The sequence below is a fragment of the Lissotriton vulgaris genome, chromosome 2_1 (assembly GCF_964263255.1).
Source record: "Lissotriton vulgaris chromosome 2_1, aLisVul1.2, whole genome shotgun sequence".
Classification (NCBI taxonomy): domain Eukaryota; kingdom Metazoa; phylum Chordata; class Amphibia; order Caudata; family Salamandridae; genus Lissotriton; species Lissotriton vulgaris.
In genome coordinates this window covers 2,108,251,186-2,108,269,141 of record NC_141687.1, presented here as the reverse complement: position 1 = coordinate 2,108,269,141, position 17,956 = coordinate 2,108,251,186, and the positions used below count along the sequence as shown (strand labels likewise).

At 48.1% G+C, this 17,956-nt stretch overlaps 1 protein-coding gene across 13 annotated transcripts in view; it reads right to left on the bottom strand.

Moving 5' to 3' along the window:
• Positions 1–17,956, bottom strand: part of TCF12 (transcription factor 12) — an 864,399-nt gene that overhangs the window by 114,381 nt on the left and 732,062 nt on the right. Inside the window, exon 1 of one of the 13 annotated variants that reach the window (XM_086958371.1) lies at positions 334–548. The exons of 11 other annotated variants lie outside the window; for them this stretch is intronic. In XM_086958371.1, the coding sequence (XP_086814497.1) occupies positions 334–402 (69 nt within the window). In that variant the 5' untranslated portion in view covers positions 403–548. Of the gene's footprint in view, positions 1–333; positions 549–17,956 lie in introns of those variants that run through there. One more of the 13 variants, XM_086958372.1, reaches the window with a different exon arrangement.

Below are 17,956 nucleotides of genomic sequence, written 5' to 3'. Positions count from 1 at the left end.
CCGGCGCCTTATTTTTAGACCGGGCACACACTTCCATCTTCTCGGCTCACCAGAAAACGGCGACATGCCCTCTGCGCGCAGGACCAAGACGCCCAGTTTTCGACTCTACGCGCCCGTTATTTAGATGTCGAACATGAAATCGAGCACTATATTCTATTTACAACTTTGGAGCCGATTACAGTAATAGTAAACACAAGCACCGACCGTCCATGGCCACTTCTTGCTCGCAGCTGCAAGACCGAAAAGAAGACGGAACATCAACCACTAACTTTCATTTATTTTTCAAGTTCAAAAGAAAGCGCTGCATCGCGAGGGAGACTGAAAGGGCCTTACCGTCTTCCCGTTGTAGTAATACATCAGCGAGTTGGTCCCCATCCCGGGCACGGGGTAGGCACAGTACATGTTGCTGCCGGAAAGGGTGTCGTGGGCTGGTAACGTGCACCGCCTCTCACCCAGGCACACATCCACCCGCTCAGACAGAGCGGCTTCTCCTGTACGCGGCAGCCACACATGGACCTACTCACAGAAAAAAAACACGTATGCAAAACAGGGCTGAACCATCTCAGAAACGGCGGAGGGGGAGGCAGCCGTGTAATCCTTTTCCACACCCCGCCTCAGCAGCAGAAATGCGAGCCAGCTCCACCTTTGTGTGGAGCTGGGTGGGAGGGGGAGAAGCACTTTGCTCGCTAACATGCCCGAAACAAAGAGAGGCTTTGGGGTTTTCAAAGTATAAACGCAGACCCTGTAATGTAGAAGTTCTGACCCTGTAAAGGGCAGGCTACCAGGGATGGCGTGTGCACACGCCCCGGGCCAGATAATCTCCTGTATTTTGTTTTAATTAAATTAGAGCACTTGTGGCGTTGGAAAAAGAGCTTGGTGCACCTCCAGCGACGCTCGCCATCTGTCCCTTTATCAAGTTGCCTAAAACTTGGTGAAAACGCTCCACTTAACAACGAGGAAAGCAGGACATGACCACGAAGGGCAGTGATGCCCTACATTTGTTTATTTTATTCAAAGCATTTTTATAAAGCGCGGAGTTTACCCGAAGGTGTCCGAGCACTGTACAATAGAACCAGTTACGTTACATGAGAGAACTGTTGCAGGAATGGAACAAACAAAAATAGTATGCCATAGAATCGAAGCGACACAGGCAAAAGGCACACAATCTCAAGCACAGCATGAACAGACTAGACTGTAGAAGCAAAAATAAAAATAAATATGACACATTTTACAATGACTAAAGAACTTCCTGGTGAAAAATAGCAGGCCATAAAATCAAAACAACGCAGGCAAAAGGAACACAATATCAAAAGTAGCAAGCACAGGATGTACAAACAAAAATATATGTGACAAATATACAATGACTAAAGAACTTCCTGGCGGGGTCTGAGAAGGAGGGAATTTGTTCTAAAAGTGTCTTTGGAATAAAAGAGATTTGAGGTACGCTTTAAAAATCTGAATGGAGGTGATGGCACGGGGCGAGGGAGGAGGCTAGTTCCAGTGACTAAAGAACTTCCTGGCGGGGTCTGAGAAGGAGGGAATTAGTTCTAAAAGTGTCTTTGGAATAAAAGAGACTTGAGGTATGCTTTAAAGATCTGAATGGAGGTGATGGCACGGGGCGAGGGAGGAGGCTAGTTCCAGAGTCTCACCACATTACCTGAGAATGATTGTGCCAACAATTTTTTCCTTTTCAAGGAGGGGGGTTCAAGAAGGAACTTTTCGTATTCTGAGAAGGTCTTGAGCCTCCAGACAATTTCAGTTTATTCGCCAGATAGCGAGGGGAGGAAGAGTGTAAAGCTTTGTGGGTGATGCACGCTGTTTTGTAGATAGCTCTAGAATCAATGGAAAGCCATCGGAGAGAAGACAGGATAGGAGTGATGTGGTCACTTCGTTTGGACCCTGAAATGAAGCAAGCTGCTGAATGGAGGACGGATTTGAGGGGGGAGAGGTGAGATTTGGGAAGGCCAAAGTCTATTACGAAGCTACCCTGTGGTGGGGTAGGGCACCTCCGGGCACCGCACAAATGACTGCAATAGTCTAATTCACTTAACTGTTATTTAATGACTTTTAGTACATCAAAAGTTCATCACGTGTTCAGCAATCCATTGGTTTCATGGCTTTTGCTATGATTCTCACAATAAATGATTCTCAAGTTACTGCATCCAATACAAGTAAATAGTAATTCTTATGTGTCCCAATGCATTTCGGGCTCTATTGTGGCCCTTTGTCAGGGGATACTTCTAGAAACGATAATGCTGGGAGCTCGGTATGCAGTGGTCTCTCCGTGTTGTCGGCCGAAAACACGGAGCGACCAGGGCATACCGAGCTCCCAGCATTATCGTTTCTAGAAGTATCCCCTGACGAAGGGCCACAATAGAGCCCGAAATGCATTGGGTCAGTATCTACAGTTTGTGCGCAGATCATGATACCTCGTTGCATTTCCGCCTGCGCTATAAACGGCTAACGCTACCCCCCTCTCTGTGGGCTCGTGAACTTTTCATCCCACTGAAAGCACTAGGACTGTCAAAGAGACTCTTTTCCTAAGACCCTGCGCTTTGACAGCACCGGTGGTTGTGCTATAAAATCTATGTATGCATAGGTTTCAAAGCTAGCATTTCGTGTTTTTTCATGTCAGATGATGCATTTGAAATGATTAGTTGGTGGCGTAGACTGGAGCTACTGTGTTTTCTCTTTCCCATAACACTTTATTTTAAAAGTTCGGAACAGGCTCTTGTGACTTGAGGCCCAGCATAGTTAATTAAGGAAGTGCAATGAATAAGTCATCTTACATAAAGGCCCTCCTTAACTCTCTCTACACCCCCCTCTCTCTACAGCCCCCTCGCCCCTCTCTGTCTACAACTCCCTCTCTACGCCCCTCCCTCTACGCCCCTTCTCTCTACGCCCCCTCTCTCTCGCCCCCCTTTCTATACACCCCTCTCTCTACACCTGTCTCTCTCTACACCACCATCTATCTATCGCCCTCACTCTATCTATCACCCTCACTCTATCGCCCTCACTCTGTCTATCTATCTATCTATCGCCCTCACTCTATCTATCTATCTGTCTATCTATCTATCTATGTATCGCCCTCACTCTATCTATCTGTCTATCTATCTATGTATCGCCCTCACTCTATCTATCTGTCTATCTATCTATCTATGTATCGCCCTCACTCTATCTATCTGTCTATCTATCTATCTATCTATCTATCTATGTATCGCCCTCACTCTATCTATCTATCTATGTATCGCCCTCACTCTATCTATCGCCCTCACTCTATCTCCCTCACTCTAGCTGTCTATCTATCTATCGCCCTCACTCTAGCTGTCTATCTATCTATCGCCCTCACTCTAGCTGTCTATCTATTTATCTATCGCCCTCACTCTAGCTGTCTATCTATCGCCCTCACTCTATCTATCGCCCTCACTCTATCTATCTATCTATCGCCCTCACTCTATCTATCTGTCTATCTATCTATCGCCCTCACTCTATCTATCTGTCTATCTATCTATGTATCGCCCTCACTCTATCTATCTGTCTATCTATCTATGTATCGCCCTCACTCTATCTATCTGTCTATCTATCTATGTATCGCCCTCACTCTATCTATCTGTCTATCTATCTATGTATCGCCCTCACTCTATCTGTCTATCTATCTATGTATCGCCCTCACTCTATCTATCTGTCTATCTATCTATGTATCGCCCTCACTCTATCTATCTGTCTATCTATCTATGTATCACCCTCACTCTATCTATCACCCTCACTCTATCTATCACCCTCACTCTATCTCCCTCACTCTAGCTGTCTATCTATCGCCCTCACTCTGTCTATCTATCGCCCTCACTCTAGCTGTCTATCTATCGCCCTCACTCTAGCTGTCTATCTATCGCCCTCACTCTATCTATCGCCCTCACTCTATCTATCTGTCTATCTATCTATCTATCGCCCTCACTCTATCTATCTGTCTATCTATCTATCTATCGCCCTCACTCTATCTATCTGTCTATCTATCTATCTATCGCCCTCACTCTATCTATCTGTCTATCTATCTATGTATCGCCCTCACTCTATCTATCTATCTATGTATCGCCCTCACTCTATCTATCTATCTATGTATCATCCTCACTCTATCACCCTCACTCTATCTATCACCCTCACTCTATCTATCGCCCTCACTCTATCTCCCTCACTCTAGCTGTCTATCTATCTATCGCCCTCACTCTAGCTGTCTATCTATCTATCGCCCTCACTCTAGCTGTCTATCGCCCTCACTCTAGCTGTCTATCGCCCTCACTCTAGCTGTCTATCGCCCTCACTCTAGCTGTCTATCGCCCTCACTCTAGCTGTCTATCGATCGCCCTCACTCTGTCTATCCATCGCCCTCACTCTGTCTATCCATCGCCCTCACTCTGTCTATCCATCGCCCTCACTCTGTCTATCCATCGCCCTCACTCTGTCTATCCATCGTCCTCACTCTGTCTATCCATCGCCCTCACTCTGTCTATCCATCGCCCTCACTCTGTCTATCCATCGCCCTTACTCTGTCTATCCATCGCCCTCACTCTGTCTATCCATCGCCCTCACTCTGTCTATCCATCGCCCTCACTCTGTCTATCCATCGCCCTCACTCTGTCTATCCATCGCCCTCACTCTGTCTATCCATCGCCCTCACTCTGTCTATCCATCGCCCTCACTCTGTCTATCCATCGCCCTCACTCTGTCTATCCATCGCCCTCACTCTGTCTATCCATCGCCCTCACTCTGTCTATCCATCGCCCTCACTCTGTCTATCCATCGCCCTCACTCTGTCTATCCATCGCCCTCACTCTGTCTATCCATCGCCCACACTCTGTCTATCCATCGCCCACACTCTGTCTATCCATCGCCCTCACTCTATCTATCGCCCTCACTCAATCTATCGCCCTCACTCAATCTATCGCCCTCACTCAATCTATCGCCCTCACTCTATCTATCACCCTCACTCTATCTATCACCCTCACTCTATCTATCACCCTCACTCTATCTATCACCCTCACTCTATCTATCACCCTCACTCTATCTATCTATCTGTCTATCTATCGCCCTCACTCGGTCTATCTATCTATGCATCGCCCTCACTCTATCTATCTATCTGTCTATCTATCTATCTATCGCCCTCACTCTATCTATCTGTCTATCTATCTATGTATCGCCCTCACTCTATCTATCACCCTCACTCTATCTATCGCCCTCACTCTATCTATCGCCCTCACTCTATCTATCGCCCTCACTCTATCTATCGCCCTCACTCTATCTATCGCCCTCACTCTATCTATCGCCCTCACTCTATCTATCGCCCTCACTCTATCTCCCTCACTCTAGCTGTCTATCTATCGCCCTCACTCTAGCTGTCTATCTATCGCCCTCACTCTAGCTGTCTATCGCCCTCACTCTATCTATCGCCCTCACTCTATCTATATCTGTCTATCTATCTATCGCCCTCACTCTATCTATGTATCGCCCTCACTCTATCTATGTATCGCCCTCACTCTATCTATGTATCACCCTCACTCTATCTATCACCCTCACTCTATCTATTTTGGGTCTAAATCAGGCCGAACTATCTCGCCTTCAGAGGGTCCAAAATGCGGCGGCCAGGATGCTTGTCGGCCTCCCGAAGTTTGTCTCGGCTCGTCGAACCATCCAGGATCTCCATTGGCTACCGATAGAGCAAAGAATTAAGTTTAAAGCTCTCTGCTTAACTTTTAAAATTCTTAAATTAGCCTCCCCTCCTATTCTTTCACTGACTATTCTGCACTATGTCCCTGCTAGAACCCTCCGCTCTGCTGGATTAATTCTTGTCATTGTGCCGAGTTTTAAAAAAGCTAGAATGGGTGGACGCTCTTTCTCAGTGCTGGCGGCTGCCCTCTGGAACTCTCTGCAGGCTCCTCTCCGTTCAATCCCTGACTTGCTTCCTTTTAGGAAGGCATTAAAGACCTTCCTCTTCTCTACAGTTTAGATCCTGTTTTTCTTACCTTCTCTGATGTGTTGTGTTGTGTTACTCAATGCTCCAAAGCGCCGGGACGCCACTTGGCTGCGGCATCCGCGCGCTATACAAAATAAACTAACATAACATAACATATCTATCGCCCTCACTCTATCTCCCTCACTCTAGCTGTCTATCTATCGCCCTCACTCTATCTGTCTATCTATCTATGCATCGCCCTCACTCTATCTATCTATCTATCTATGCATCGCCCTCACTCTATCTATCTATCTGTCTATCTATCTATGCATCGCCCTCTATCTATCTATCTGTCTATCTATGCATCGCCCTCACTCTATCTATCTGTCTATCTATCTATCTATCGCCCTCACTCTATCTATCTGTCTATCTATCTATCTATCGCCCTCACTCTATCTATCTGTCTATCTATCTATCTATCGCCCTCACTCTATCTATCGCCCTCACTCTATCTATCGCCCTCACTCTATCTATCGCCCTCACTCTATCTATCGCCCTCACTCTATCTATCGCCCTCACTCTAGCTGTCTATCTATCGCCCTCACTCTAGCTGTCTATCTATCGCCCTCACTCTAGCTGTCTATCTATCGCCCTCACTCTATCTATCGCCCTCACTCTATCTATCTATCTATCTATCTATCTATCTATCTATCTATCTATCTATCTATCTATCGCCCTCACTCTATCTATCGCCCTCACTCTATCTATCGCCCTCACTCTAGCTGTCTATCTATCGCCCTCACTCTAGCTGTCTATCTATCGCCCTCACTCTAGCTGTCTATCTATCGCCCTCACTCTAGCTGTCTATCTATCGCCCTCACTCTATCTATCGCCCTCACTCTATCTCCCTCACTCTAGCTGTCTATCTATCTATTGCCCTCACTCTATCTATCTATCTATGTATCACCCTCACTCTATCTATCGCCCTCACTCTATCTATCGCCCTCACTCTATCTATCGCCCTCACTCTATCTATCGCCCTCACTCTATCTATCGCCCTCACTCTATCTATCGCCCTCACTCTATCGCCCTCACTCTATCTCCCTCACTCTAGCTGTCTATCTATCGCCCTCACTCTAGCTGTCTATCTATCTATCGCCCTCACTCTATCTGTCTATCTATCTATCGCCCTCACTCTATCTATCTGTCTATCTATCTATCTATCGCCCTCACTCTATCTATCGCCCTCACTCTATCTATCGCCCTCACTCTATCTATCGCCCTCACTCTATCTATCGCCCTCACTCTAGCTGTCTATCGCCCTCACTCTAGCTGTCTATCTATCGCCCTCACTCTAGCTGTCTATCTATCGCCCTCACTCTATCTATCTATCTATCTATCTATCTATCTATCTATCTATCTATCTATCTATCTATCTATCTATCTATCTATCGCCCTCACTCTATCTATCTATCTGTCTATCTATCGCCCTCACTCTCTCTATCTATCTGTCTATCTATCTATCTATCGCCCTCACTCTATCTATCTGTCTATCTATCTATGTATCGCCCTCACTCTATGTATCACCCTCACTCTATCTATCGCCCTCACTCTATCTCCCTCACTCTAGCTGTCTATCTATCTATCGCCCTCACTCTATCTATCTATCTATGTATCACCCTCACTCTATCTATCGCCCTCACTCTATCTATCGCCCTCACTCTATCGCCCTCACTCTATCTATCGCCCTCACTCTATCTATCGCCCTCACTCTATCTATCGCCCTCACTCTATCTAACGCCCTCACTCTATCTAACGCCCTCACTCTATCTAACGCCCTCACTCTATCTAACGCCCTCACTCTATCTCCCTCACTCTAGCTGTCTATCTATCTATCGCCCTCACTCTAGCTGTCTATCTATCTATCGCCCTCACTCTAGCTGTCTATCTATCTATCGCCCTCACTCTAGCTGTCTATCTATCTATCGCCCTCACTCTAGCTGTCTATCTATCTATCGCCCTCACTCTAGCTGTCTATCTATCGCCCTCACTCTAGCTGTCTATCTATCGCCCTCACTCTAGCTGTCTATCGCCCTCACTCTAGCTGTCTATCTATCGCCCTCACTCTATCTATCGCCCTCACTCTATCTATCGCCCTCACTCTATCTATCGCCCTCACTCTATCTATCGCCCTCACTCTATCTATATCTGTCTATCTATCTATCGCCCTCACTCTATCTATGTATCGCCCTCACTCTATCTATGTATCGCCCTCACTCTATCTATGTATCACCCTCACTCTATCTATCACCCTCACTCTATCTATTTTGGGTCTACATCAGGCCGAACTATCTCGCCTTCAGAGGGTCCAAAATGCGGCGGCCAGGATGCTTGTCGGCCTCCCGAAGTTTGTCTCGGCTCGTCGAACCATCCAGGATCTCCATTGGCTACCGATAGAGCAAAGAATTAAGTTTAAAGCTCTCTGCTTAACTTTTAAAATTCTTAAATTAGCCTCCCCTCCTATTCTTTCACTGACTATTCTGCACTATGTCCCTGCTAGAACCCTCCGCTCTGCTGGATTAAATCTTGTCATTGTGCCGAGTTTTAAAAAAGCTAGAATGGGTGGACGCTCTTTCTCAGTGCTGGCGGCTGCCCTCTGGAACTCTCTGCAGGCTCCTCTCCGTTCAATCCCTGACTTGCTTCCTTTTAGGAAGGCATTAAAGACCTTCCTCTTCTCTACAGTTTAGATCCTGTTTTTCTTACCTTCTCTGATGTGTTGTGTTGTGTTACTCAATGCTCCAAAGCGCCGGGACGCCACTTGGCTGCGGCATCCGCGCGCTATACAAAATAAACTAACATAACATAACATATCTATCGCCCTCACTCTATCTCCCTCACTCTAGCTGTCTATCTATCGCCCTCACTCTATCTGTCTATCTATCTATGCATCGCCCTCACTCTATCTATCTATCTATCTATCTATCTATCTATCTATGCATCGCCCTCACTCTATCTATCTATCTGTCTATCTATCTATGCATCGCCCTCTATCTATCTATCTGTCTATCTATCTATGCATCGCCCTCACTCTATCTATCTATCTATGTATCACCCTCACTCTATCTATCGCCCTCACTCTATCTATCGCCCTCACTCTATCTATCGCCCTCACTCTATCTATCGCCCTCACTCTATCTATCGCCCTCACTCTATCTATCGCCCTCACTCTATCTATCGCCCTCACTCTATCGCCCTCACTCTATCTCCCTCACTCTATCTCCCTCACTCTAGCTGTCTATCTATCGCCCTCACTCTAGCTGTCTATCTATCTATCGCCCTCACTCTATCTGTCTATCTATCTATGTATCGCCCTCACTCTATCTATCTGTCTATCTATGTATCGCCCTAACTCTATCTATCTGTCTATCTATCTAACTATTGCCCTCACTCTATCTATCGCCCTCACTCTATCTATCGCCCTCACTCTATCTATCGCCCTCACTCTAGCTGTCTATCTATTGCCCTCACTCTAGCTGTCTATCTATCGCCCTCACTCTAGCTGTCTATCTATCGCCCTCACTCTATCTATCGCCCTCACTCTAGCTGTCTATCTATCGCCCTCACTCTAGCTGTCTATCTATCGCCCTCACTCTAGCTGTCTATCTATCGCCCTCACTCTAGCTGTCTATCTATCGCCCTCACTCTATCTATCGCCCTCACTCTATCTCCCTCACTCTAGCTGTCTATCTATCTATCGCCCTCACTCTATCTATCTATCTATGTATCACCCTCACTCTATCTATCGCCCTCACTCTATCTATCGCCCTCACTCTATCGCCCTCACTCTATCTATCGCCCTCACTCTATCTATCGCCCTCACTCTATCTATCGCCCTCACTCTATCGCCCTCACTCTATCGCCCTCACTCTATCTCCCTCACTCTAGCTGTCTATCTATCGCCCTCACTCTAGCTGTCTATCTATCTATCGCCCTCACTCTATCTGTCTGTCTATCTATCTATCGCCCTCACTCTATCTATCTGTCTATCTATCTATCGCCCTCACTCTATCTATCGCCCTCACTCTATCTATCGCCCTCACTCTATCTATCGCCCTCACTCTATCTATCGCCCTCACTCTAGCTGTCTATCTATCGCCCTCACTCTAGCTGTCTATCTATCGCCCTCACTCTAGCTGTCTATCTATCGCCCTCACTCTATCTATCGCCCTCACTCTATCTATCTATCTATCTATCTATCTATCTATCGCCCTCACTCTATCTATCTATCTGTCTATCTATCGCCCTCACTCTCTCTATCTGTCTATCTATCTATCTATCGCCCTCACTCTATCTATCTGTCCATCTATCTATGTATCGCCCTCACTCTATGTATCGCCCTCACTCTATCTATGTATCACCCTCACTCTATCTATCGCCCTCACTCTATCTCCCTCACTCTAGCTGTCTATCTATCTATCGCCCTCACTCTATCTATCTATCTATGTATCACCCTCACTCTATCTATCGCCCTCACTCTATCTATCGCCCTCACTCTATCTATCGCCCTCACTCTATCTATCGCCCTCACTCTATCTATCGCCCTCACTCCATCTATCGCCCTCACTCCATCTATCGCCCTCACTCCATCTATCGCCCTCACTCCATCTATCGCCCTCACTCCATCTATCGCCCTCACTCCATCTATCGCCCTCACTCCATCTATCGCCCTCACTCCATCTATCGCCCTCACTCCATCTATCGCCCTCACTCCATCTATCGCCCTCACTCTATCTATCGCCCTCACTCTATCGCCCTCACTCTATCGCCCTCACTCTATCGCCCTCACTCTAGCTGTCTATCTATCTATCGCCCTCACTCTAGCTGTCTATCTATCGCCCTCACTCTAGCTGTCTATCGCCCTCACTCTAGCTGTCTATCTATCGCCCTCACTCTATCTATCGCCCTCACTCTATCTATCGCCCTCACTCTATCTATCGCCCTCACTCTATCTATCGTCCTCACTCTATCTATCTGTCTATCTATCTATCTATCGCCCTCACTCTATCTATCGCCCTCACTCTATCTATCGCCCTCACTCTATCTATCGCCCTCACTCTATCTATCGCCCTCACTCTATCTATCGCCCTCACTCTATCTATCGCCCTCACTCTATCGCCCTCACTCTATCGCCCTCACTCTATCGCCCTCACTCTAGCTGTCTATCTATCTATCGCCCTCACTCTAGCTGTCTATCTATCTATCGCCCTCACTCTAGCTGTCTATCTATCTATCGCCCTCACTCTATCTATCTATCTATCTATCACCCTCACTCTATCTATCGCCCTCACTCTATCTATCGCCCTCACTCTATCTATCGCCCTCACTCTATCTATCGCCCTCACTCTATCTGTCTATCTATCGCCCTCACTCTAGCTGTCTATCTATCGCCCTCACTCTAGCTGTCTATCTATCGCCCTCACTCTAGCTGTCTATCTATCGCCCTCACTCTAGCTGTCTATCTATCGCCCTCACTCTATCTATCGCCCTCACTCTATCGCCCTCACTCTATCTATCTATCTATGTATCACCCTCACTCTATCTATCGCCCTCACTCTATCTATCTATCTATCGCCCTCACTCTATCTATCTATCTATCGCCCTCACTCTAGCTGTCTATCTATCGCCCTCACTCTAGCTGTCTATCTATCGCCCTCACTCTAGCTGTCTATCTATCTTCCTCACTCTATCTATCGCCCTCACTTTATCTATCGCCCTCACTCTATCTATCCATCGCCCTCACTCTATCTATCCATCGCCCTCACTCTATCTATCCATCGCCCTCACTCTATCTATCCATCGCCCTCACTCTATCTATCCATCGCCCTCACTCGGTCTATCCATCGCCCTCACTCGGTCTATCCATCGCCCTCACTCGGTCTATCCATCGCCCTCACTCGGTCTATCCATCGCCCTCACTCTGTCTATCCATCGCCCTCACTCTGTCTATCCATCGCCCTCACTCTGTCTATCCATCGCCCTCACTCTGTCTATCCATCGCCCTCACTCTGTCTATCCATCGCCCTCACTCTGTCTATCCATCGCCCTCACTCTGTCTATCCATCGCCCTCACTCTGTCTATCCATCGCCCTCACTCTGTCTATCCATCGCCCTCACTCTAGCTGTCTATCCATCGCCCTCACTCTAGCTGTCTATCCATCGCCCTCACTCTAGCTGTCTATCCATCGCCCTCACTCTAGCTGTCTATCTATCGCCCTCACTCTAGCTGTCTATCTATCGCCCTCACTCTAGCTGTCTATCTATCGCCCTCACTCTAGCTGTCTATCTATCGCCCTCACTCTATCTGTCTATCTATCGCCCTCACTCTATCTGTCTATCTATCGCCCTCACTCTATCTGTCTATCTATCGCCCTCACTCTATCTATCGCCCTCACTCTATCTATCGCCCTCACTCTATCTATCGCCCTCACTCTATCTATCGCCCTCACTCTATCTATCGCCCTCACTCTATCTATCGCCCTCACTCTATCTATCGCCCTCACTCTATCTATCGCCCTCACTCTATCTATCGCCCTCACTCTATCTATCGCCCTCACTCTATCTATCGCCCTCACTCTATCTATCGCCCTCACTCTATCTATCGCCCTCACTCTATCTATCGCCCTCACTCTATCTATCGCCCTCACTCTATCTATCGCCCTCACTCACTCTATCGCCCTCACTCTATCGCCCTTACTCTATCTCCCTCACTCCATCTATCGCCCTCACTCCATCTATCGCCCTCACTCTATCTATCGCCCTCACTCTATCTATCGCCCTCACTCTATCTATCGCCCTCACTCTATCTATCGTCCTCACTCTATCTATCTGTCTATCTATCTATCTATCGCCCTCACTCTATCTATCGCCCTCACTCTATCTATCGCCCTCACTCTATCTATCGCCCTCACTCTATCTATCGCCCTCACTCTATCGCCCTCACTCTATCGCCCTCACTCTATCGCCCTCACTCTAGCTGTCTATCTATCTATCGCCCTCACTCTAGCTGTCTATCTATCTATCGCCCTCACTCTAGCTGTCTATCTATCTATCGCCCTCACTCTATCTATCTATCTATCTATCGCCCTCACTCTATCTATCGCCCTCACTCTATCTATCGCCCTCACTCTATCTATCGCCCTCACTCTATCTATCGCCCTCACTCTATCTATCGCCCTCACTCTATCTATCGCCCTCACTCTAGCTGTCTATCTATCGCCCTCACTCTAGCTGTCTATCTATCGCCCTCACTCTAGCTGTCTATCTATCGCCCTCACTCTAGCTGTCTATCTATCGCCCTCACTCTATCTATCGCCCTCACTCTATCGCCCTCACTCTATCTATCTATCTATGTATCACCCTCACTCTATCTATCGCCCTCACTCTATCTATCTATCTATCGCCCTCACTCTATCTATCTATCTATCTATCGCCCTCACTCTAGCTGTCTATCTATCGCCCTCACTCTAGCTGTCTATCTATCGCCCTCACTCTAGCTGTCTATCTATCTTCCTCACTCTATCTATCGCCCTCACTTTATCTATCGCCCTCACTCTATCTATCCATCGCCCTCACTCTATCTATCCATCGCCCTCACTCTATCTATCCATCGCCCTCACTCTATCTATCCATCGCCCTCACTCTATCTATCCATCGCCCTCACTCTATCTATCCATCGCCCTCACTCTATCTATCCATCGCCCTCACTCGGTCTATCCATCGCCCTCACTCGGTCTATCCATCGCCCTCACTCGGTCTATCCATCGCCCTCACTCGGTCTATCCATCGCCCTCACTCTGTCTATCCATCGCCCTCACTCTGTCTATCCATCGCCCTCACTCTGTCTATCCATCGCCCTCACTCTATCTATCCATCGCCCTCACTCTATCTATCCATCGCCCTCACTCTATCTATCCATCGCCCTCACTCTATCTATCCATCGCCCTCACTCGGTCTATCCATCGCCCTCACTCGGTCTATCCATCGCCCTCACTCTGTCTATCCATCGCCCTCACTCTGTCTATCCATCGCCCTCACTCTGTCTATCCATCGCCCTCACTCTGTCTATCCATCGCCCTCACTCTGTCTATCCATCGCCCTCACTCTGTCTATCCATCGCACTCACTCTGTCTATCCATCGCCCTCACTCTGTCTATCCATCGCCCTCACTCTAGCTGTCTATCCATCGCCCTCACTCTAGCTGTCTATCCATCGCCCTCACTCTAGCTGTCTATCCATCGCCCTCACTCTAGCTGTCTATCTATCGCCCTCACTCTAGCTGTCTATCTATCGCCCTCACTCTAGCTGTCTATCTATCGCCCTCACTCTATCTATCTATCGCCCTCACTCTATCTGTCTATCTATCGCCCTCACTCTATCTATCGCCCTCACTCTATCTATCGCCCTCACTCTATCTATCGCCCTCACTCTATCTATCGCCCTCACTCTATCTATCGCCCTCACTCTATCTATCGCCCTCACTCTATCTATCGCCCTCACTCTATCTATCGCCCTCACTCTATCTATCGCCCTCACTCTATCTATCGCCCTCACTCTATCTATCGCCCTCACTCTATCTATCGCCCTCACTCTATCTATCGCCCTCACTCTATCTATCGCCCTCACTCTATTTATCGCCCTCACTCTATCTATCGCCCTCACTCTATCTATCGCCCTCACTCCATCTATCGCCCTCACTCCATCTATCGCCCTCACTCCATCTATCGCCCTCACTCTATCTATCGCCCTCACTCTATCGCCCTCACTCTATCTATCGCCCTCACTCTATCTATCGCCCTCACTCTATCTATCGCCCTCACTCTATCTATCGCCCTCACTCTATCTATCGCCCTCACTCTATCTATCGCCCTCACTCTATCTATCGCCCTCACTCTATCTATCGCCCTCACTCTATCTATCGCCCTCACTCACTCTATCGCCTCACTCTATCGCCCTCACTCTATCGCCCTCACTCTATCTCCCTCACTCTATCTCCCTCACTCTATCTCCCTCACTCTAGCTGTCTATCTATCGCCCTCACTCTAGCTGTCTATCTATCTATCGCCCTCACTCTAGCTGTCTATCTATCTATCGCCCTCACTCTAGCTGTCTATCTATCTATCGCCCTCACTCTAGCTGTCTATCTATCTATCGCCCTCACTCTATCTATCGCCCTCACTCTATCTATCGCCCTCACTCTATCTATCGCCCTCACTCACTCTATCGCCCTCACTCACTCTATCGCCCTCACTCTATCGCCCTTACTCTATCTCCCTCACTCCATCTATCGCCCTCACTCCATCTATCGCCCTCACTCTATCTATCGCCCTCACTCTATCTATCGCCCTCACTCTATCTATCGCCCTCACTCTATCTATCGCCCTCACTCTATCTATCGCCCTCACTCTATCTATCGCCCTCACTCTATCTATCGCCCTCACTCTATCTATCGCCCTCACTCTATCTATCGCCCTCACTCTATCTATCGCCCTCACTCTAGCTGTCTATCTATCGCCCTCACTCTAGCTGTCTATCTATCTATCGCCCTCACTCTAGCTGTCTATCTATCGCCCTCACTCTATCTATCGCCCTCACTCTATCTATCGCCCTCACTCTATCTATCGCCCTCACTCTATCTATCGCCCTCACTCTATCTATCGCCCTCACTCTATCTATTGCCCTCACTCTATCTATCGCCCTCACTCTATCTATCTATCTATGTATCACCCTCACTCTATCTATCGCCCTCACTCTATCTATCTATCTATCGCCCTCACTCTAGCTGTCTATCTATCTATTGCCCTCACTCTAGCTGTCTATCTATCGCCCTCACTCTATCGCCCTCACTCTATCTATCGCCCTCACTCTATCTATCGCCCTCACTCTATCTATTGCCCTCACTCTATCTATCGCCCTCACTCTATCTATCTATCTATGTATCACCCTCACTCTATCTATCGCCCTCACTCTATCTATCTATCTATCGCCCTCACTCTATCTATCTATCTATCGCCCTCACTCTAGCTGTCTATCTATCGCCCTCACTCTAGCTGTCTATCTATCGCCCTCACTCTAGCTGTCTATCTATCGCCCTCACTCTAGCTGTCTATCTATCGCCCTCACTCTATCTATCGCCCTCACTCTATCGCCCTCACTCTATCGCCCTCACTCTATCTATCGCCCTCACTCCATCTATCGCCCTCACTCCATCTATCGCCCTCACTCCATCTATCGCCCTCACTCCATCTATCGCCCTCACTCCATCTATCGCCCTCACTCCATCTATCGCCCTCACTCCATCTATCGCCCTCACTCCATCTATCGCCCTCACTCCATCTATCGCCCTCACTCTATCTATCGTCCTCACTCTATCTATCGCCCTCACTCTATCGCCCTCACTCTATCGCCCTCACTCTAGCTGTCTATCTATCTATCGCCCTCACTCTAGCTGTCTATCTATCGCCCTCACTCTAGCTGTCTATCGCCCTCACTCTAGCTGTCTATCTATCGCCCTCACTCTATCTATCGCCCTCACTCTATCTATCGCCCTCACTCTATCTATCGCCCTCACTCTATCTATCGTCCTCACTCTATCTATCTGTCTATCTATCTATCTATCTATCGCCCTCACTCTATCTATCGCCCTCACTCTATCTATCGCCCTCACTCTATCTATCGCCCTCACTCTATCTATCGCCCTCACTCTATCTATCGCCCTCACTCTATCTATCGCCCTCACTCTAGCTGTCTATCTATCTATCGCCCTCACTCTAGCTGTCTATCTATCTATCGCCCTCACTCTAGCTGTCTATCTATCTTCCTCACTCTATCTATCGCCCTCACTTTATCTATCGCCCTCACTCTATCTATCCATCGCCCTCACTCTATCTATCCATCGCCCTCACTCTATCTATCCATCGCCCTCACTCTATCTATCCATCGCCCTCACTCTATCTATCCATCGCCCTCACTCTATCTATCCATCGCCCTCACTCTATCTATCCATCGCCCTCACTCGGTCTATCCATCGCCCTCACTCGGTCTATCCATCGCCCTCACTCGGTCTATCCATCGCCCTCACTCGGTCTATCCATCGCCCTCACTCTGTCTATCCATCGCCCTCACTCTGTCTATCCATCGCCCTCACTCTGTCTATCCATCGCCCTCACTCTGTCTATCCATCGCCCTCACTCTGTCTATCCATCGCCCTCACTCTGTCTATCCATCGCCCTCACTCTGTCTATCCATCGCCCTCACTCTGTCTATCCATCGCCCTCACTCTGTCTATCCATCGCCCTCACTCTAGCTGTCTATCCATCGCCCTCACTCTAGCTGTCTATCCATCGCCCTCACTCTAGCTGTCTATCCATCGCCCTCACTCTAGCTGTCTATCTATCGCCCTCACTCTAGCTGTCTATCTATCGCCCTCACTCTAGCTGTCTATCTATCGCCCTCACTCTAGCTGTCTATCTATCGCCCTCACTCTATCTATCTATCTATCGCCCTCACTCTATCTGTCTATCTATCGCCCTCACTCTATCTATCGCCCTCACTCTATCTATCGCCCTCACTCTATCTATCGCCCTCACTCTATCTATCGCCCTCACTCTATCTATCGCCCTCACTCTATCTATCGCCCTCACTCTATCTATCGCCCTCACTCTATCTATCGCCCTCACTCTATCTATCGCCCTCACTCTATCTATCGCCCTCACTCTATCTATCGCCCTCACTCTATCTATCGCCCTCACTCTATCTATCGCCCTCACTCTATCTATCGCCCTCACTCTATCTATCGCCCTCACTCACTCTATCGCCCTCACTCTATCGCCCTTACTCTATCTCCCTCACTCCATCTATCGCCCTCACTCCATCTATCGCCCTCACTCTATCTATCGCCCTCACTCTATCTATCGCCCTCACTCTATCTATCGCCCTCACTCTATCTATCGT